This window comes from Mastigoproctus giganteus, chromosome 6 (assembly GCF_048544385.1).
Source record: "Mastigoproctus giganteus isolate SK-2022 chromosome 6, ASM4854438v1, whole genome shotgun sequence".
In the NCBI taxonomy this organism is placed as follows: domain Eukaryota; kingdom Metazoa; phylum Arthropoda; class Arachnida; order Uropygi; family Thelyphonidae; genus Mastigoproctus; species Mastigoproctus giganteus.
The window spans coordinates 184,171,407-184,195,595 of NC_143580.1; the positions used below are offsets into that span (position 1 = coordinate 184,171,407).

General features: G+C 35.6%; 1 protein-coding gene across 1 annotated transcript in view; it reads right to left on the minus strand.

Annotated features, from left to right (window-relative positions):
- Nucleotides 1-24,189, minus strand: part of LOC150084800 (serine/threonine-protein kinase Genghis Khan-like) — a 477,571-nt gene that overhangs the window by 61,850 nt on the left and 391,532 nt on the right. Inside the window, exons 27-30 of the mRNA XM_090376356.1 lie at nt 22,314-22,457; nt 13,929-14,001; nt 10,760-10,822; nt 3,973-4,053 (exon numbers count right to left, since the gene is read on the minus strand). Coding sequence (XP_090232482.1) covers nt 3,973-4,053; nt 10,760-10,822; nt 13,929-14,001; nt 22,314-22,457 — 361 coding nt within the window. The remainder of the gene's footprint in view (nt 1-3,972; nt 4,054-10,759; nt 10,823-13,928; nt 14,002-22,313; nt 22,458-24,189) is intronic.

Genomic DNA, 24,189 nt, shown 5'->3' on the forward strand with positions numbered 1-24,189 from the left:
CTTTCCTCATATGGATATTCCCTTTGCAAATTTCACCAAGTGAACTGCCTATCTTTAGACCCTACAAAAGTTTGATATCTTTTTTTTTTTTTGTAGCCATCCTGTGATCCATTTAAGGATTTTCCCTATGTTCCAGCTTACATAGTAATTTTTTGATGAAATCGAAGTAAAGAACATTGAAATTATTCCCTACATCCAACTCATGAGTGACTGTCGAGATAGCTAACCAGGTTAGTTAATATAACACGAAAGAATCAAGTTGGATCATCCTAATTTGGGATAGTTAACATCATCATCTTCAGCCAATGTTGATCCAATGCAGGATGAAGGCCTCCGCAACACATTTCTTGCAACTGCGGTCTTGTGCTTTCTGTTGCCATTGTATACCAGCAGATTTCACAATTTAATCGATTCACCTCATCTTTGAATTTTTTCTTGGGTGTTTGGAGTGAAACAGTATCCATTCCAAAATTTGTTTGGTCCATCTATTATCAGTTCTTCTTGATATGTGATCTCTCCATTTCCATTTTAAGTGCTTTGTTCTTTCAATGATGTCACAGCTCTTGGTTTGTTGGTAAATCCATGCAAGTTTTTCAGTCTCTTTTGGTTATGTTCAAATTTTGGCATTCCATACTTTTTGTGTGACCCTCAGGTCTTTTGTAAAGCTTTGATATTCAATGTCCACGTTTCACAACTATATGTTAGGACATGGAGAATACACTGATCAAAAACTTTTCATTTCAGACAGAGTGGGAAGTTTGTCTTGAAGACTATATTAAGCTTTCCAAATTCTTTCCACCCCAATTTTATGTGCCGTTCAATTTCCATCATGATGTTTCCATGAAATTTCTTGTCCAAGGTAAACATATCTTTCCACTTCTAGTTCTTGTCCATCGGCCATGATTTTCTTTGGTTTGAAAAATTTGTTGAACATAACCTGTTTTCTTGATATTCATCTTCAAACCAAACTTCTTGCTTTCATGCTACAGGTTCTTTAATGTTTTGTTGCAATTCTTCCGGATCGCTGGCAAAGACAATGATATCATCTGCAAATTGTAAGTGATTCAGGTAATTTCCATTTATCTTGAGTCCTTTATTATCCCAATTTTTATTGCAAAAAAATTTCTTCTAAACAAGCAGAAAATAGTTTTGGAGAGATTGTGTCCCCTTGTCGGACACCTCTTTCTATGTTGATCTGAACTTTATCATTGCTGACCCATATTGATGCAGTTGCCTTTTCACATATTGATTGGAGAATATTGATGCAAGCTCTGTCTACACCTTGGTTGATTAGGGTGTTGATTATTGCTTGTTTTGTGACTAAGTTGAATGCTTTCTCATAGCTGATGAAGACTATAATACAAGATGGTATTCATTGTGTTGCTCTGTAACTTGCTACACTGTTTGGATGTGATCCATTGTACTAAAGCCGCTTCTGAAACCTCCTTGTTCTTTGGGTTGTGCCACATCAAGTATTGGCACCTCCATAGCCAGGTGGGCAGGAGCAGCAGTGCGTAGCACGCGCTTCTTGATTAGACCAGGGTTCGAGCCCGTGCCCACCAAATATGGAGGATGCAGAAAGGTCAGGGAATGACCACCGTATATCCCCTTAGCAATATGGCCTTAGTTGCTAATGCTCCTAAAAACCAAATAACAAACAAACAAACATCAAGTATTGTGCCTATCCTTGAAAGTATCTTTGTGAAACCTTGTAGACAACTGACAATAGGCTTATTGGTCGGTAATTTTTTAAATCTGTCTTGTCACCTTTTTTGTGCAGTAGTATGGCTTCTGCATTTTTACATGCTACAGGTATTTTGTTAAGTAAAATGCATTTTGAAAATAGTTTCACTAGAGCTTTACATACCAGCTGGCCTCCAGCTTTCAACGATTTCAACCATGACTTAATTGGGTCTTGCTGCTTAGCCATTTTTCATTGATTTTATAAGATCTTCTACTTCTACTAAAATGTCTGGTACAACTTTAGCATCTGGTGTTGGTTAACATATATGAACATATATATCTACAGATATAGGGCATTTCTGAAAGGTCTAATCAAACTTTGGAAGCATGTTCTGCCGAGCACAGGGATGAAAAAAAAAAAAAAATAAAAAAAGTCAAGTATACCAGGTGTTCAAACAATTCTGGTTCTTTCCCAATTGGTGCTGATAAGTGAAAAGTATTCCTGACTGGACATTGTCAAGTTTACCTGTAGAGATGCTGAGCTTCACTGTTGTTCCCATTTGCTCACCCACAAATAAAATGAATGTCTCCAATTTCTGCATTAGCATACCAATTAATCACAATCCAGGTAAAAATAACGCACAGACTGAACTGTGAATCATTATTCCTGCTGCTATTCTTGCACGAGAATAACATGCAAGGATAATGATTTGCTTACAAGTAACTTCGAGACAACTGATAAACAGAACAATCAATGACTTTTTTTAAGAACAGTTACCTAATAGAGGCATGTTGGATATGTTCAAAAATTTGCATGCATGTATGTTCATTCAAGATATTGTTAAGACACCCACCACCCAAGCCAAAGCTTATATGTAGCTGAGAACTTTCAACTTTTTTAACTCATGCCGTATAATAAAAGTCAATAAATTATTAATTAATTAATTTAATAAAACTTAAAATAACACAAGTAACTAAGATTGAGAGCTCATTATGCTGCTTGGCCCAAGCCAAGTGAGATAAACTTTGGACATTAATTGTATGTCCTGCCTATCCCAATTGACTTGGTTTCCATCCCTGCCACTGGGAGGTGGGCTCTACTATCTAGCTTTTATTTGCTCTTTACTTTTAAGCACAAACAAAATCATTAAAATAAGCAAACATATTTTTCCACAAACATCATCCATAAGAATCTTTGCCTTCCCATCTAGACATAACATCTGCAAGAGAACATTATATGTTTCCTCATGGTCTCCACATGAGCAATTCTGACCTTGTGCCAACCCTAACTCAGTCTTTTAGCAAGACTGTGCCCGGTAATAACGAAAGCTGTATTCACACCAAACTGCTGCCAGACTTTCTTCCCTACATCAATAATATTAACTTTTGGCAAGAACGTGTAGGCAACCCTACCTTTATCTGAAGTATCCCACCTCCTTTGCCATTCTAACATTAACTCTGACAGTATCCTTCTTTTCTCAGATTGTACACCCCTTGTCTGGTATACAGCCTTCCATCATCTGAGCATGAACTCACATTTAATTTGGTCTTTCTTATATTCCTCCTTGTGCAATACATCAAAGTGCACAGAATAATCAACAAATCTGCTGGCAGCCTGCCTGAAACAACTTGAAGAGCGTCTGTCGAAACAGTTCGACATAATTTAGCGACAGACAAAAGAGTAAACCTTTGAGCTTGCAAAATATACTTTTTAATTAACGTATACTTTTAAAATATACTTTTTAATTTGTCATTTTATGAAACCAATTATGCTGAGGCATAAGTTATAATTGGGACGAAGAGGCAGTCATACAACAAATTAAGTGCTCTGCCCTTTATGCCCCAGCCCACCCGTATAACTCTCTTTAGCTTGGAGCATAATGTTCTTATCTTCTTTTTCAAATGCTTAGCATATGAGACAAAACTGATGTGCTCTCCTATCAACACACCCAAGTACTTAACTGTCATGACATATCGAATAGACACTCCATGTGCACGAACCAAAGGCCACACATTCTTGCTCAATTGTCCTTTTAACAATAGTTGCACAGTTTTAGTTTCAGAAATTTGTAAGCCATACAATGTGGACCATTCCATTAAATCTTCCATGCAAGTACAATGATGTCAGATATGAAAATGATTCAAAATTACCTATCTTACCATCTTAATTATCCATAAAATTATCATCTTACCTTCACTTTAGGAAAAAAAGAAAACAGGTTCTAATGTAAGCTGATCAATTATAAAAATATTTGAAAAATAAACCTTTGACTTTATTAATTTACTTACCTGTAATAGCTATAAGCAACTGTTCATCAGATAAGTATTCTAACTGTGATATCTTTTTTCCATCTCCAACTCTGCTTATTTCTGGGGAGTGAAAAAATAATAATTACTTGGTAGAGAGGATCTACATGATTGTTCATTATTATGGTAATGAACTGATAGTAACTACACTATTATATCATGTGGTAGAGTAAGTTGTTGTTGTTGGTATGAAAATTTCACGACACAAGGGCAACTGTGGCCAATATGTGTCTGTCAGCGTCATTACGTTCATTTTAATGATTTAGGATGGATATATCAGAGTGTATTTATTATTCCTAGATGTTTAATATATATAAAGAGCTCAGTTAGGTTTGCCTTGTCACCGAGTACATGAGTGAGGGTTAGAGGTGCTTGCAAGTTTGCTAATGATTGGAAGGATGTGGCTCGAATGGCTGAATATGATGGACAATCAATCAGGATATGCCTTACTGTAAGTTGTATCTGACAGACAGAGCAGAGCGGTGGATCTTCTCTTAAAAGTAAATGTTTGTGAGTAAGGAAGGTATGTCCAATGCGCAGTCTGGTTAATATAACTTCCTCCTGTCTATTTGTACGTGAACTAGAATTCCACAAACATAGATCTTTTTTTATTCTGCGAAGTTTATTGCATGATTGGTCCCTCCAAAGTTGTTTCCAGATGGAAATATATTTGGTACGAAATACATCCCTATAATCTGTAAATTGTACAAACTGAAAGTTATCTTGTACATCAAGATCTGGATTTTTTGCGGCTTGGTCTGCATGATTATTTCCTAGAATTCCAGCATGGCTGGGAATCCAACAGATAGACACTTGTTTTCTTGCTTTATGAAAAACTCCGAGTTGTTTTTTGATATGCTGAATCAAGGAATTTGAGGAATGTTTGCTGTTCTGCAAAGCTGCTACTGCACTAAGGGAGTCAGTATAGATTAGAGCAGGTAGAAGTTGATGCTGGGTAATATCATCCAGTGCTAGTTTAATAGCATATAATTCTGCTGTGAAAATACTGCAAACATGAGGCAAGGAGACAGATATAATATATTCCGGTAAAACTACTGCGGCACCTACTGAGTTGTTCGATTTTGAACCATCTGTGTAAATCTGATGACTGTTTCTATTTTCAAAACTGTGCAGTGCATGAAGCTTCTGTATAACGATTGGAGAGATCTCTTTTTTATTCCTGTTTGTAAGGTGTGATATGGATAAAGGCACAGTCGGAGTCCAAGGAGGTTCTGAGTTTATATCTACTGCAGAAATGTGCTGGAAATGTATTTCCCAAACTTGAGCTAAGTGTCTGAGGCGCAGTCCTACTGGTTTATTTTCATTTGGCTTGTGATCATAATTACTCGTCCATGGTGGATTGTGAATAATGGACCAATTTGGATGTGATGGCTGACTGTATATTTTTGCCGCATACATGCACAGTAAATAATCTCGTCGAAGATGCAGCGGGGGTTCCGAAGCATCTGCATACAGGCTGTAGATTGGTGAAGTTCTAAATGCTCCTAAAGCTATGCGGAGAGCATTATGGTGAATGGTATCTAGACGACGTAAGATGCTCCTTCTTGCTGAAGCATATACAGGAGATCCATAGTCTAAACGAGATCTAATCAAAGTTTTATATAATAGTAATAATGTGGACCTGTCGGCTCCCCAGGCCATTGAAGATACTGTGCGCAAGATGTTAAGTTTTAAGAGGCAACTGGTTCGAAGTCTTAGTATATGTTCCTGAAAGTTTAGTTTTCTATCTATTGTTAAGCCCAAAAAGGAGAAATTTTGAACAACAGGTAGAGCAATTTTATTTAAGTATAAGACCGGTTCAGGATGAAGACCACGCATTTTACAGAAGTGGATAACAACAGATTTTTTCTCAGATATTCTATAGCCATTATTTTGAGTCCATACTTCTATTTTGTTTATGGATAATTGCAGCTGTCTTTCAATGGTGTTCATGCTTTGTGATTGAAATGAAATGGAAAGATCATCTGCATACATATATATTTGCAATGATGGGGGTATAACCTTTGTGATATTGTTCACCCGCAGTGCAAACAGGGTTGCACTTAATACTGAGCCCTGGGGAACCCCTTATGTGGTAGAGTAAGTAATTTATTATTGAAATGATACACAAACTATTTATAGCTATGTTTCGGGAAATCAGTGTTTCCATCTAGATGGGTGATCTCCTAAAAAATCTGTATTGAAATGGGAATTGATTAATCCATTTTACATCAGAAAAAAAGCAGAACTTCAATAATATAAAGTATATTTTAAACACAAGTTGTACATGATTGCTTTTTAGTAGATTGACAGCAAATATGAAAATTCATTCATAAGCAACTCTCTAACCGTAGGTTGCATTTGTTTTGTTAACGATAATCTCCCCAGCATAACTAATGGTTATGCTAAGGAGGTTATTTACTGGATGTGAACTTAATCTGCATTTGTTAGATGAACAACACTGCCCATATTCGTTACGTTTAGTTAATTTTAACAATTCTTAGCTAGGAACAGAAGATACTGACTATACTATGTTTCACAAGATGGTGACACACAGATTATTGAAAACTAATTTTCTACAACCATCAATCAACTAATTTTCTACAAACTCCACAGTAAAAAGAAAATGACTTCTATATATTAAGAGGGCTCTGGAACTAGGAGTCCATTGCATCTAACATATTGTTATTAAACCTACAAACCTGTCCATGCAATTAGAATTATCACCTTGTAAGAGAACAGCATTTACCAACTTCCTCTTCTCAAAATTACATTAGCATTAACAGACATTTTTAAGGTTGAATTATTTAACACTACATAAGCATATCACTCCATTATTAATGTTCAATTACAAATGACAATATTTTGGCATCTTTGTCATTTCTTACACTAATGTCAACAAGATTATACCATTCTTCAGTTATGCAATTTTATTTTTCAAGAGCAGATAATGAAAAAATAAAATAAATAAATAAATAAAACATATATACCTCAATATCAATGTTTGAGCAACTTTTCTTATTTATGATAAACATTTCAAATTTGGTTCAGATATATATAAACAAATTTTTAGTTTGCCTACCATGTTGTTGAAACAGAGATTTGATGGTGCTTAGGGCTTCAACAGCCAAATTACATATGTAACTTTAGTGTGATGATCTTTGTGGTGTTAAAAAAAAAAAGGGGGGGGCTTAGAAGTAGTGATAGATGGATATGTTTTGCAGTAAGTGGGAATAGGAACAGCATGGGAGAGTGGCAATGTAAATGGTGTGGACAATCATCTCTGAGAAAAAGAAAGATGATTATATGAAGTATGACTAATCTCTGCTCTCACTAGTACAATCTCTTCATACCTATTCTGTCAGAAGCATCGTATCTAACATATTGTTATTAAACCCACAAACCTGTCCATTACTTAAAAAAAAAAAAAAAAAAAAAAAAAACACTGTCCATTACTAAAAATAAAGCAGAAACCATTATGGAAATCCATAATGGTTTCTGTTTTATTTTTAGTAATTTGTTATACATATGAATGTGTCACATTTGATCCCACTGTTCATCACACAGTCTTTATATGACTGATTTAAAATCAACAGAAGGAATCAATGTCAATAGGATCTCATGCCACTTGACCAGCATGCTTGTTTTCTGGTATTCTAGCAAGCCAAGGAATCCAGCAAAATGCAATAGTTTGTTTATTGTTGCCAAGTTGAATTATTCATGATCTGATCTGTCTGAACAGTGGATATGAGTCTTAGAAACTATTTTGCAGGGTCATCACTGAACTCAAAGAGTGTAAATTATTATTTCTAGGCTGAAATGGTTGGGAAGCAGAGTCAAAGTCATTTTAACAGAGTAAAGTTCAGCCGTACATTTACAGCAATTCATATGGTAACAAGACCGAGACAGACAACTGATGTTGGAAGAATCACTGTAGCTCCCACATGTGTAAATTTGCAGAGTGTGTGCAGTGGTGGAAGTACAGGCTTCTTGCAGCTTTCGAAGACTTTCACTTGCTTAGGAATATTTACCGCAATTAGCAAAAAAAAAAAAAAAAAAAACCAGCATGTGTACTCTGTACGCACAAAAGATGTTTTATTTTATGTGAAAACATCCTTGGCTTGGACGAGGTTAGAGGGTTGGGCCTTCATAGTTTGAAATTCTAAGAGAAGTAACGGATAACTTTCTGGAGCACAACCTTACATCATTTTCATACCATAATCGATCACAGATATCACAAACAGTTCCAAATGTATTCTTCAAAAATTGTTGTCCAAACTCTTCATAGGAGTTATGGTCATGTTCGATGTTCTTGTAAATGAATCCATGCTAGACTACTGTTGAAACTTGTGGAGGGTCTACAATAGGCAGTTGAGCTGAAATATGATTTTGTTTCTTTTTGGATGATGCAATCGAAGCTGGTTGTTGCCGTATATTCTGTCTAGCCGGTTCAGAAATCAATTGAAAATCCTCAGTTAATTCATTTGAACTCAAATTTTCTGGATCAAAACCTTCAGGAAGTTTTTGACTGTAATTTTGTGATGGTGACGGTCCAGCTTCTTGATGAGAATTCGATGTAGAAGGTTGATGTTGATCAAAATCTTGAGCAGTAGATTTTACTAAACTGCATTCTTTTTTTGTTCTCTATGTTTTTGAACTTGTTCTTTTGTCAACATGGGAGGCTTTTTCGTTGGCTTTAAAGCTTTTATCCTTGCACAATATTACTACTCGCTACTTACTCTACTGAATCAACATTAGTGACTGAGTTAGTGTCATTTGTGTAATTTCCACCTCTTAATATGAACGATGTAACATTTTATTCTCATGCCCACTACTAACTCTACCAAATCAACATTAGTGACTGAGTTAGCATCGTTAGCACCATTTAGGAAGTGATGTCATTTGCATAACTTCTGTCTGAAAATTTTGTTACCAATTGGTTTTGCTTCAGTCTGAAAATGTAGTAGGTGCCGACAAAGATGTTTTCACAATAAAAAAGTAAGTGCCACAGGAAGATGTGCACATTGTCCACAGAGATTCTACTGTGTTTCAGTCCTGGGATGTTCCATTGCTGCATTACTTCTTGCAAAAATACCTTTAGGTTTATTTTCATTAGATTTGTTTTTGAAGAAGTTTATTTAATGAAGGTCAAAGAGATACATCCAAATGGGATGGGGGAACCATAGAGTTTGACTGCACAGTTAAGGTGCATCAATTTTCTCCCAAACAAAGGGGTTCACTGGCATCTCTACAGAAGCTTTGGACTGGCATTGCTGTGAAAGTCCAAAGATCTATGTTTCACTAGGTTGAGACATGCTGGTACAGACTTTCTTGCAAAATCATATATTAGGGCTCCACTGTTCAAATGGGGTTTGTTTAAAGCTTGATACAGATGGAGAATATAGCCCCCATCACAGAGATAACTTTAAGGATGTTCAGTTCCTTCAAACAGGAAGTTCTTGTTTGCAACATGTGTTTCTGAAATCTAAGTTTGATGTCAAATGTCAGGCCTAAGAAACATACTGTTGTGTTGATATTAGCTGACTTCCAAGAAGTAATTCAGGTTCTGGGTTAGATTATTTTTTTGTAAAAGTGCATATTGATAGCCAGTAACTAGTACATGATGCCTATTTTGTTTATTAGCTACAGCTATCTTTCAATGGAATGCATATTCTGTGAGTGAAAAGATATTGCAAGATAATCAGCATTATGTAAATGTCAATGTTAGCAGAAATGTTCTGAGTTCCATTTCTTCTTACCACAAAAAGAGTGCAGCACTGAGCAGTGATCCTTATGGAATACCTTCCATCTGCACTTCAGGTTGTGAAAAGACATTGGAATATCTCAGTTGAAAAGTTTTATTTTGAAGGTTTCCTTCAAAATAGAACTTTTGTTATGATCATCTGTAGCCAACCTCAGAGTCCTATGGCATTTTGAAGAATGCCATAGTGCCAAGTAGTATCAAAGGCTTTTTCAATGTCCAGGTACACCATGAAAAGGTGTTCATTTTGAATGAAAGCATTCCATATGTTAGATTCTGTATTACAAGAAGATGTAATACAGACTGACTTATCATCAGATCAGATTTTTCTGAAAGCCATAGTGATTCTCATCCCTCACAGCTTGGGATTTAAGATACCATATCAATTGAACATGAATCATCTTTCAAGTGTCTTACCTAAGGAACTGGTAAGGCTACTGGCTGATAATTTGCAGGTCTGTTCGATTATATGATCTTTTTTAGGCTTAGAAAATAGAATCACTATTAAACAACACTAAGGGTTTGGATAGTAGTGTTCCTTGAAAATCCAGTTAATAAAAAGCAGTATCAAGTTCAAGGCTTCATTGGCTAGGTGTTGAGGCATACAATAATAAATCCCATTGTGACTCAGTACACCACTTGCTGATCTATGAAGAATTCAAACATTGTGAAGGGCCGATTATATGGTAAACACAGTCTAGTACCAAAATTTAATTTGCAATGCACAGCATTTATTTTATCTTATTGATGGTTCACAGATAAATAGGAAACTCTCAAAATGTACAAGCTTTTGCTATACTATTTATTTACTATTTCTAAACATTAAAAATCAATTAATGTATTAATCTTAACTTCAGTGATTTTAAAATTATCAATTACAAGGTTCAGCATAAATCCATAAATAAATAAAAAAGTATACTATTTATTCACATAAAATCTTAAGAAAAAATCCTCTATAAGTACAAATGTCATGTATTAATTACAGAGAATGTACTGCTTTTTACTTACCCTCCCTATCAAGATCAATACAATACAGTCCTTCTTCTGTTCCTAAAAGAATTCTTTCCTCATCTGTTAAATATAAAAAGGATTACATTGATAGTGCTATAATCTTATTTGATAAAATATAAAGAAAAGAAGCATCATCCTTTATTTAAAATTCTTAATCATTAACTCCCAAATGGGGAGTCGAGAGCCCAACTAAATATCTGGGGAGTTTTAGGTCAGGGTGCCACAACAAGCCTGGAATGCAACAGACCACTGTGCTTGTGAATCATTTACAAATCATAAAATTGATATAGCCAGCTTTCCAGTCTCTCTCTCTCTCTCTCACAAAGAATTATTCATAAAAACTGGAACCACAAAATTACCTGAGACCCAACCCACACTGCGGGCAACCTGTGAGTGCCTGATCCAATGGACTCCAAGACTCCAGTCTACACTATTCAGAGAACTTCGTGTCAGACTGTGCCATTTGCTCAAGTTAGTGCCGCAAAAATCTGGGGAAGTGGGGGACAGGGGGTTTACCTTGTTGTCAGCATTAAATTCATATAATGTTAACTTCCTAAAGCAGCTGATATCAATTAGCATCACACTCCATGATACTGGACAGTCTACTGATAATTAAACTCTATGAAAATTAAAAGGTTTTAAATTTAATTTTAAACCTTCCTTTGCAGTCCGATGTCATGCCCACTGCAGCATCATAAGATTTCACTTTTGGTCTGATGTTGCAGCCACTGATTACACAAGTGTTTCCAATTACGGAGTTTGTTTGCCTGATGTAATGGTTCAATTATTGTATTGCCATCTATTTAAATTGCATATGAAAATCTGAAAATCTAAACTGACGTTTGTATAATATTAATGGCAGGTGACAATGTTTCTTTTCAGTCCTCTTTTGGTATCGCTTTTCGGCCCTTTGGCTAAGATCAAAGTGTAGTAGTCCTCTTTCAGCTGGATGCCGCGACTATTGATGTTTTTGATCATGAAATTTCCTTTCCTGCTGTTCTGGTTTAATTATAATACTGCCATCTATTTATATAAACGATCTGAAAAACTAAATCGATATCTCTATTCAGTTGTTAATGGTAGGCAGTGCGGTTTTTTTTTTTTTTTTTTTTTTTTTTTAATCCCTGGTTCTTTCAAGTCCAATGTTGAAACCAGTGTGGCCATTAATGTTACTTATTATGAAATTTGTTTTCCTGGTACACTGGCCGATTATACTTCACAAATAATCTGAAAAACATTTGATGTTTATTGATGTTTGCACTGCTAACAGTAGGTGGAATTTTTTTTTAAAGTCTTCCCCTGACACTCTGATGTTACGGCCACTGCACATGTTAGAATTTCCAATCATGAAATTTGTTTTCCTGCTATGCTGGCACAATTATTGTGTTGCAATCCATTTGTGTTACATATAAACAACCTGAAGAATTAAGCAGATGTTACTGATTCAGTTGATAAATATTCAGTTGTTAATTGCTGGTGGCTTTCTTTTTTTTTTTCTCAATCTCATAAAGAACTTTCTGATGAGGAAATTGTTACACATACCTGATGAAGAAATTTAGAAAAAAAAAAAAAAAAAAAAAAAAGGAAACTGCTACAGAAAACAAGAGAATTCATGGCTGTTCCATAAAGTATGACTGGGTTTCAGTCTCATTAAATGAACTAAAAACATTTTTTGGTGTTATTATCAACATGGGACTAAATGAAAAACTAATCAAGAAATACTGGCCTGAAGAATAGACACACAGAATTCCAGAATCCTCCACATCAATAAAAGATGATGTCCCTGATGTTTTAAGCATGTCAACATGAAATTTCTACCTGTGATTTATAAAAAGAGTTCCAACGCTTGGATGACAAGTGACATTTTTGCCATTTGTTTTCCAAAAACTTGAAGAAAAGGATCTGTTATTGTTGGATCATTGCCCAGCTCATCCTTCGGCTGATGTCCTGAAATTAAAAGATGGTAAGAGCAGAGTTGCACATCTGGCAAGGAACACAACTGCACTAACTGAGCTCATGGATCAGGGCATTATTCAAGCCTTCAAAGCCTATAATTGTGATGAGCTACTTGCTGGTGTTGTGAACTCAGAAATTCAAGTTCTAGAATTTCTGAAAACATTAACACTGAAAGATGTTGCATACAATATTGGATTACCATAGGAGAAAGTATGATCAACAGCAACTTAAAACTACTGGAAAAAATGTAGTGGAAAAGACTAGATCACTGATAATAACCTTGAATTAGCAGCATTTTCAGAAGAAGAAGAAAAGGACCCAGCTGTTTGGATTGAAGTGGATCCAGAAGCTCCAGTTTCACATTACCTGAGCAAGGGAGAAATTGCAATCTCTGTGGACAGTGGGAAGACAACTGATAAACAGGCTAGTGACACAGGCAGTGTCCCAAAAGATAATGTGGTTTGTTTTTTGTTTGGTTTTTAGGAGCATTAGCAACTAAGGCCATATTGCTCCAGGATATGTGGTGGTCATTCCCTGACCTTTCCACATCCTCCGTATTTGGTGGTGATGGGCTCGAACCCCAGTCTAATCAAGAAGCGTGTGCTATGCACTGCTGCTCCTTCCCACCTGGCTACGGAGGCGCCAGATAATGTGGATCACTCGTGTAAGGAAAAAGTACCAAAAATTAACAGAGTGCTTGGAAAATGAGGTGATGGCATGGTTAGAATGTCAGAGTGATAGTGAACATATACATTTATTGCATTTGACAACTATTAAGCATTATGTACTGAAAAATGCTGATATCAGCTCTGGCAAACTAAATTACATGATTATTTCAGAACAGGGGCATAAAATGTAAGTCCATAAAACCATTGTGTATTAGTAGAATGTAAAGGAAATAATATAACTTTTAATACTTTATGTTTTTTAGTCTGAATACCCATGAAACGTTACTAAATTAAAGTGTATTTATGTTAAAAAACTGTGGGAAAAAATGACAAAAATTTTGCCCACTGTTTTTTAAGTGAAGTGTTATAACATGCTGCACTTATAATGTGGGTATTAAAGTTGCCGCCTGACACCCACATTATATAGATGTTGAAATGTATTAATTTAATTTAAAATATAGTTGCCAAATCAGAATTGAAAGTTACTGTTGTCTAATGCTCAATCTTAATTTTTAAAGTTTCACAAGAAAAAATGAACTCACCAATAATTGCAGTAGATAAAGAATTCTTGATAATAGTAACAGTGTTATCTAAGATCTCCTTAGCTTGATATACCTTGTTAAAAAAAAAAAAAAAAAGATAAGCATTATGACTTATATTTTAGTTAAAAAATATGAAAAAACAAACTATATTATTGAAACAAATAAAAATTAAAGACAACATATGGCAGCTAATAGAGTATAAATATGTAATGTATAAGGATAATGTGCTTTACGCTTAAACATTAAAGAAAAAAATTCTCATTGTATGCACATATTACATAAATAAAACCATGTTAACTGAAAGTGCAGAGAACAGAAAGTCACATTTCAAGCATCAATGACATCTTAGTTTCATGGCTGAGGTGTATGTACACTGGTCAAAATAATTAGAATTACAACATACGAAATGTTTTTTCTGTAAATATAATGACATACATATTTCATGACACAGGTGAAAGTAAGTTACAATCAATGCGAGTGTTTGTTGAAAATTTTCAAAGCAACTTCACAGTGAAAAATAACTGTGGCTTTAGTAAAGGTTGGGAACTTTCATATGGTGAATGGCCCTCAGCAACTGCCTGACATGTTTTGCACCTGCAATACATCAATAAAATCCAGGTATGGATAAGTTGTTCAGGAATCAGTCACCACTCTTGTGTAACTGCTATCTATTATCAGATTTTAAGTGTCACTAGATCTGGATGAACTGCAACTTCCTAGAGTATCCAATCAAGCATGAGATACTCTAGGAAGGCCAATCCATATGGATGATGCCCTCACTTTTCAACATATTGTTCACCATCTGTGCCCTATAAGGTTGAGTATTATCATCCATCAGAATGAATTCTTCACCTACAGTATCAGCATAGGAAAGGACCGTGAGTTCCACGATCTCACCTCTATATTTACATGCAGCCAGAGCCCTATTCCTGATGATGCAGAAGTCAGCATGACACCAAAGACCAATGCCACTCCATATCAGCAATCTACCTCCTGTGAGCTGACTGTGATCTGAATATAATCCAACTGTAAATTGTAATTGGACTCCTCTGCAAAGAGTACTTGATACTATTTCTCATTAGCCCACATTCTTCTAGCCTTACAATGTTCGGCACTCAATGGAACACACACCTCACATTTCATATAAAGTCTGCATCTTCGTAGATGATTTCAGATGGTTTGAGTTGACACCAGTGTCTCTCTCACTGCAAAGCATCTGAGTAGCACATAAGCATTAATTGTGGTGGGCAAGGGGGGGGGGGAGAGTGATCTGAACCAAGCCATGGCAAACTTTGTGCTTCCACCCTTCAGTCCCCCCCCCCCAAGTTACAGACTTAGGCAAATCTGTCTGAGATGGCATTTTCAGATGCTTAACTATGACAATTTACAGGTGTACTGTCTATTGAAGCTCCAGTTCACAAATGTGCTACGTCTGTGACTGAGTATTAACAAAATGGTCACATGACTGAATTTACATGTTCTCAGCCTGTATTCATTGGAGAACCTAATAATTTATGTGCACGCAACAGTTAGCAAATGTGTTCTGTCATTGCAGCTGTAATGAATATCAATACTGCAGATTGTCCAATAAATTGTATAGTTTCATCCCATTAATTGTTTTGACCAGTATATTTGTAAATGCAAATGTCATCCCAAAAGTAATTTTATTTGAAATATAAATACTTCCATTTAAACTTTGAACAGAGATTTGAAAGTGGCAAATATATTGCCAAATCACATTACAATCAGGGGGCTGCAACTGAACTTTTGATTATGCAAAGAGAAGAGCCGAAAGCAACCTACAGATGCCTCAGAAACACCTGCAAAGAGGATTACATTAGTGTGCAAACACTAATGGTATTCTCTTTGTAGATGTTTTGAAATCTTTTCAAATCTGAATCTTTATATATTTAAGACCCTAATATATTTAAAAAGTTATTATTAACAACAAATTAAAAACAGTAATACGCTAATACAAACTAACTTAAAAAAAAAAAAAAAAAAGATAAATTACTAGAATAGTCACAGAACCTCTGGAATCCCTTTGCAAAACCCCATAGTTCTGGAGGAACAAAATTTGAGAACCACTGCTCCAGACAGTTCTGTATCTTGGATATTTCTTAATTCTATTATTTATATTATTTTAGACATACTAAAATAATATTAACGTATCTTAGACATCTTTATTGCAGATTTCTTTTAATGTTTTGTGTCCCTCTTATCAAAAACAAATATAATACAATATTTTAATTATTCTATTTATTTTTTTATGAAAATTGCAAACATGAAAGGTATTAGAAGCTACAGGACTTAGTACCATGCGTGGCTTGAAGATAGAGAAAAGAAACAGCAGAAGGTGCTGAAAATTATCTGCACCTTCCTCTGTTTTATAAAAAAAATCTCATGGAATATGAATAAGCTCTGATGGAACTCAGCTTGAAAATATATGCTCTAGATGCCAATTCATGATGTGAATGACTAGCAATAGAAGTGACTGCAACAATCATATTTTCAGTCATCCTTACTAACATGTGCAAAGCAGATAGGAAAGAAGGCTGTTAGAAACTTTCACTGATAACAAAAACCCACAAGTTTCTCTTTGCATCCACAATTTCTGCATGCTCAGTTCAAAAATGACAACCATTTTCCCCCATAATGTACAGATTTTTTTGCAAAATATTACCTTTTTGTATTTTTTTTCAAGAAAACAGATAAAAATGATATTTTTATTATTATTACAAGGTTATCAACAATTAGTTACTGATTTTTTTTGTAAGACTTTGGTATTTTAGTTTGCATAGAATATGTAAATAAAACTGTGTTTATTTACATAATATGTAAATAAAACTGCATTTATTTACATAATATGTAAATAAAACTGCATTTATAGAAAAAAGCAACCCATTATGGCATTTGTTAACAAAGTACACCGATGAGCTAAAACATTATGACCAGCGAGTTGTTATGCAAATCGAAGCAACGGCAGGTGAACCACGGTGCTTGCACTGGTTGGGACACGGTATAAAAAACAACTGATACTGAACTCCGTTAATCAGTTTACTCTTTTTCTTCAGATGGGAAAGGCAGCAGACTTAAGCGAGTTTTACAAAGGCCAAACTGTAATGGCCAGACGACTGGGTCAGAGCATATCCGAAACAGTACAGCTGGTGGGGTGTTCATGGGGTCAGCCATGATTAATTGTTGTTGTTGTTTGTTGGATTTATTGGTGCAAGGGCTACTAAGGCCATAATGCACCTATTACAATCTTATTTGGTACATGATTGCTATATTAAATAAAAGGATTCAGATCAGATGATATTTGTTTATCATTTTGAGGAAGGTAAAAACATCATTAATATCTTGTCGGTACCCGATAATCTGCTGTAAGGTACGTTTATTAGAGGAATATAGATGTGAAGAGAAAGCTGCTTGTCGTTCTCTCAAATATAATGGGCATTCAATGATCAAGCGGTTTACTGTGAGTTGAGTTTGACAGTTGCTGCATAGTGGAGGGTCATCCTGAGTGAGTAAATAACTATGAGTTAGGTGGGTATGTCCTATTTGCATTCTGGCAAGTACAACTTCTTCCTTTCTATCGTCTCTTAGGCTTGATAGCCGCTGCTTGTGATCGTTTTTAATCTGAAAGAACTTATTGCTTTTTTGTTCCTGCTAAATGGATAGCCATTTTTTTCTAACAGTGCTATGTATGATGTGTTTGAAATCTGTGTAAGGTATCTGCATGTCTGATGTTATGTGACTGGCATTCTTGGCAGCAAAATCTGCTTGTTCATTTCCTATGATTCCAGAATGCCCAGGTATCCAACAGAAAATTAATTTTTGCCTGTTTGCAAGAAGTTGCACTAATTTGATTTGAATTTGTTGTAGTAACAGATGACTGGAAGGAAATTTACACTGAAGAGCAGATACAGTGCTTAAGGAATCGGTGTAGATAATAGTTTGAGGATATAATGACTGTTTTACATTGTCTAGAGACATCAGGATAGCATACAGTTCTGGGGTGTAAATGCTGCACTCCAAAGGGAGCTGCTGGGATATTGTAATGTTTGGTAGAACTGCAGCTGTGCCAACTTTACTATCTCCCTTGGAACCATCAGTGTAAATTTGGATAAAACTAGAGAACTGAAAAGAGTGAGTTGCCTGGATCTGCTGAATACTGCAATCTGGAAGGGCATTCTTTCCCATTGTTGGAAATGTTGGTCAACATTGGCCAAGGGTATTTACCATGGTGGTGTAGCCGTGCTAATATCTAGAATGTTATTCATATTTAGTTCCCAGCACATAGTTATGCTTTGTAATCTAATTCCCCATGGTTTATTCTGCAAGGTTTATTTTGGTACAAATTATGCCATTTTGGGGTGAATAGATACTGCCTTATAGGATGATGTGGGAAACTTCTGATTTTAGCTGCATAACTTAATAGCAGAGCATACCGATAAAGAAATAGATGTGTTTTGCGTACTTCCGTATAGAGACTCTGAACTGGCAATGTATGATAAGTTCCCAGTGCAATTCGGAGAGCATTGTGATGTACTGGGTTGAGCCATTTTAATACACTTTCTCTAGCTGACAACCATGATTAGTACCTACTGAAAGTGGTCTGAGGAGAGAAATCCCCACCGGTGAGGTGTTGGATGACCACAGCTCATCGATGTTCAAGGTGAGCAAAGGCTCTCCTGGATAGTAAGTGGCAACAGAAGAGCAACTGTGGTGCAACTCGCCAGTAACTGGAATGCTGGTGATGGGAGTAATGTGTCACAACACACAGTACATCGAACCTCGCTGAAAATGGGGCTGCATAGCCATAGGCCACTCAGAGTGCCCAGGCTAACCATGGTTCACCGGCGACAGCGCCTACAATGGGCATGCAAGCATCGAAACTGGACCTTGAGTGATTGGAAGAAGGTCGTCTGGTCCAATGAATCACGTTTCCTGTTGCACCATGTGGACAGCCGGATATGTGTGCATCATTTACCCGGGGGAAGTTATTGTGCCTGGATGCACTGTGGGACGAAAACAAGCCGGTGGCAGCACTGTCATGCTTTGGGCGATGTTCTGCTGGGATACCCTGAGTCCAGTCATCCATGTGCCGGGCACTCTGATGTTAACCACCTACCTAAACATTATTGCTGACCAAGTACACCCTTTCATGGCAATGGTCTTACCCTCTGGCTGTGCCGTTTTTCAGCAGGATAATGCAGCATGCCACACTGCCCGGATTGTTCAAGACTGTTTCGCTGAACATGAGGAAAACTTCCAGGTATTGCTCTGGCCTCCAAATTCTTCAGATATCAATCCCATCGAGCATCTGTGGTTTGTGTTGGAACAGTAACTCCAATCTGTGGCACCTCAACCATAGACCTTACAGGAGTTAAAGGATCTGCTGGTTATGTGTTGGTACCAGATATCACAAGACACATTTAGAAACCTTGTAGGGTCCATGCCTCGCCGGGTACGAGCTATTTTGGCTGCCCGCAGAGGACCAACAACGCATTAAGTAGGTGATCATAATGTTTTGGTCCATCGATGTATATTTATGTGTATTTTGGGATGAAACTGGGTGATGAAGATAAATCATAGATGTCTTACAAAGTTGTTACCCTTGTGTTGAACGTGTGAGGAAATGAAGCCAAGATAAGAAAAATACTCTGCCTTTTGCTATTCACACTGTGAAACGAATTGAGAAGTCACAGATATGATTATTATAATTGGTCATTTAGTATCAGAATCTATCATATGCTATACGATCCACTGTACATGAACCTGATCAACCTATACCTTCTCTAACAGAAATTCTTAAGATAATTTCTTCGTTGTATTCCAAGTAATGCATATGGTAACAGTATGACAGTGTGTGCGGAAACTGCAACAGCTAACACAAAATGGTCTAAACATTTTTAGTGAAGGATTTAGGTCTTCCACATTGATTCTTCTGCAGAGTTCCTGAGATCAAGGCCCCAAGCTAAAATCTTACTTCTTTAGGGACTTCATTTTCTTGGTACATATATCATGAAAAGTTTATTCCATCTTTTCACAGGATCTTTTACTTGCCTATTGCAGCAATATTTCCAGATATTAATGATTGTCTTAGGAGCTCCAACATGTGAACAGAGTTAATTGTGATTGTTCAGTGATTACACCAAGATTAGGCTGAGAGGAATACTCCTTCATAAGGCAAATATTTGTTATTGTTCCACTGCTCATTTGGTTTACTTATAGGAGATGCACGAAAACTTCTTATATTCAAGGTGCAGTCTAACTTCTGATTTGTATAGAGGGATAACACCTTTGTCTCCATAAAAAAAAAAAAAAAATTGCTGTACATCCATGTTGTACTGTTGAAGAAACTTCCTATTGGCCTATTACAATCCAAAGGTTCTTTATATCTTCAATAGTGTTGAGCATGCCCCCCCCCCCAATGATAACAACTTTGGACTGGGACCCAGATGCAGAGCCCTACATTCAGGGTACTTGTTAAAAATGCAGCCCAACTTAAAATAGAAAAATTCTGTCGTGAAACTTGTTATACCATTATATCATTAATGATAGGGGCATTAGCACAGAAACCTCGAATAACCCCACTCATAACAATGGCCCAGTTGTAGCACAATATTCTCTTTATCCACTGTAGCATCCCTTCCCATGCTATAACTCCAATTTAAGCAAAAGATGCACATGTGGGACTGTATCATCAAAAGCCTTTCTAAAAGCTAAATAAATTTTACCAAAGTTAATCCTTGCATCTAGTTTCTTTGTGATTGTCTCATAATATCTTACCATATTAATCAGACAAAACCTTACCTTTGTTAGTAATGAGTCACAACATGAGTTAACATGTTGTGTCTCATGATGCAGTAGTGATCCTACACTACTTCCTTAGTCATAGACTGCACATTACTTTTGCCACAGGAAATCAGACTTAGACGTCTCCAGTTGCTAGATCACTCTTGGAACCCCCACTTTGTGTTTGCACAATTCCAATCTTGAGGACCTTCACCTTGTCTAAAGATGCTTCCGTTATTATATATAATAGTTTAGTGGCTACCTAAGCAACTTCTTTTAGCAGAACTAAATAATCACACTGATGTGGGGGGGGGGAATAATTTGGTAACCTCTAAAATATTTTTTACAACTGGAAGTATTAAAGTCATTATACTATTTCTACTACTTACAGTGTAATAGTGAAGTGGATTAAGATTAACACACTCGCAAAATTATTTGCTGGATGACATCAGAATATAATTTTTGAAATACCAAAAATATGTAAATCTGTGTTTCCTGTGTATGAATTCTGAAAGTAGACAACTGTTGACAATCAACTGTTGTTCATGCAAAGATGAATTCCTCAATGAAGTTATTAATACATATAATTGTATATATAAACATTTTGTTGGTGCATGCAATTGCATTATTCTTGTATTTTCTTCACTTTTAAACATGATAATTTCCCCTCAGAACTTTTCATTTATAATTTAACTTCAGTCAGTAGATAGTTGATTGTGGAACAAACTTCCATCTGGTGTTGTGGAAGTGGATAGTGCGAATAATTTTAAAAAACTAGATAAATTCTTAGAAGGGATGAACAGGTGATGTGGGAAGCATTGGTACCCAGGTTGAAAAGTTTGGTAACAAGGCACCACAGAGGAGACTTAACTGAGGTGTACAAGGCTCTGAGGGGAGAAAATAAAAATTAGCAAGAGTGAAATTTTCACTGTTATGATTCCATTTTACTGTACTTCAGATTCCAAGCATGAGAGATTGCCCTTTTATTCTCTGTATTCTTAACACATCCCATGTAGTTACTTGTGGCAGATGCTTTAACCAGGAACATTTCAAATGATATTTTATTAGTTATAGCATTTCTTGAACTACTCTTCAGCAATTTCCCATATTTTCCTGTTGTCTCACAGTCCTATGGTTAGATCCAGTTCTCATTGTTTTAGTATTACAAGATGAATCTGTACTAGCTCTGCTACTTTCTAATTAATTGATAAGTTTCTCATCATATAATCCTTTCTGTCACATCTAGAGAGCAGTGTATACATAATAACATTTGACTTACTGTATTTTTCCAGCTAGACATTATATTTTGCGACCGAGCCCTTGGTTCTTTTCCACATGGATAGCCCTTTTATTCCATTAAGCACTGACAACTTAATAATACTGGACACTATACAGTCTCCAGGTTTATTATTCTTTAGGATATAACTACTTTCAACTTAGTTAGTATTAATAAAAGAAAACTGATGCAAGGAAGATAAACTTATTCAGTGCAATCCTTAGGATTATTTCACTTTCTAGATCCAGTACATAAAAATGGGTTAAGTATCCTTAAAAAAAAAAAATAATAAAATAAAAAAATCTCACCATTCTAGTTGGAAGCTTGTTTCGTCTAAGAATGCGATGCAATTCATTTAAAGCATCCACCCATTTGCTCTTCTCACTTTCTCTGTCTACTAACATAAGCGTATGATTTTTTATACCAGGAGGATTCATCATTGATGTAGTCACCTTTAAAGAAAAGTAAAATTTTAACCGGAAAAGGAATAAATGAATGAATGAATGAATGAATGCATTAAAATTTTAATTCTTACTTTAATAAATCATAGTATTAGTCATCAACCAACAACACTTAAAAAATGTAACATCTCTAATTTAAATAATTTGGTAAACTCAAAATATTTTGTTACCACAATACTTACTGTAAAAATATAAATTTCTGAAAACCTTCCAAATCAATAAGATTTTTTGAGTATGAAATAAATAATAAGCATGCCATTCGTTTTTTTTTTTATTCATTAAATGCAATATGTGGTCCCTTATAATCTATGAATACACAGCAGTACATATAATAAAAGGTGCTGCTGTACATTCATATGACAAAAATATCATAAAATTATGTTTTTCAAGGAACCATAACTGCCAACCTTTGACTTTCAAAAGTTGGAGGTTAAGTATTTGCAGAGAGGAGTAGAACAGATGTTTTTTTTTTGGCCAAAACAAGCAAAAAAAAACCCACAGATTTCTGGAAATGCAGGGTTATTTTTATTTTTTTTTTAAAAGAGATTATGGTCTACTATAAATTAAATTTCAATGACAAAATACACATTTTATATTAAAATACAGCCACAGGGTTTTTTTTTACCAGTACAGTATATTTTTAAACATTAGCTTACCTATTTTTATTTTTGTGTCATACAACTACTATTATGAGTGTATTAAATACTCGAAGCTGTCACACTTCATTAGATCACATAAATGTAAAAATCATCACAATAATAAATAATGTGTAAACTTGGCTTTTTTTTAACCTAATGTATAAAACGGCTTATGTTAAAGTTTTAGTGCAACAATTTTTGACATTTGTGATTCACTAACTGTCTCTCACTGGTCTTTTATAATTGTGACTGACAAGGATGGCAGTCATTCCTAATGTACTGATAGGGGAAAACAGCATTTGGATCCTTATTTTTAGATGTTATAAGCCATGCACATTAGGAGTTGAAAATGCATAATTTATTTTCTCTGGCAATAAATCTTTAACCATATTAGTTTTTTAACAAACTTTTATTGATTATTGTCAACGTATTGCATACGGCTGTAATGTATGCAATATGTTGAAAATAAAAACCTATAGTATAGGGGGGCCACTGAAAGGCTGAAGGGTTTGAAAAAGTCATAACTTGTTCATTTTTAATTTTTTTTTTTTTTTATTTTCTTTTTTTACAGGTTATAGAGCATCCCTTGGAGATTAAAATGTGGCCACTGAAAGACTGACCACCCTTTCAGAGTCTTCTGAAGCGATGTTCTGGCAATGCCTAGTTCAGCAGAGCGACGACAGGTAGAAGCAGACGGATCCTCAAGGATACTGTGCCATACAACTTCCACTGCTGCATCAGTGTGCACAGTGCACTTAGGACCTCTTCCTAGAAGATCGCTGACTGATCCAGTTCTTTCAAACCGAGAGATTAGGTTACGAATCATGTTATCGGTAGGAGGACTTTAAAATGTTGCTGGTATTTTCTCTGAGTTTCAATAACTGATCTTTCACTGGAATAAAAAAACCCAACGAGTTTTACTCATTGCTGGACATCACACGTAGCCATTTTGATCTCCAAGGAATGCTCTATAACCTGTAAAAAAAAGAAAATAAAAAAGATTAAAAATGAACAAGTTATGACTTTTTCAAACCCTTCAGTCTTTCAGTGGCCACTCTGTATAAACTATTTTTTGTGGTTAACTG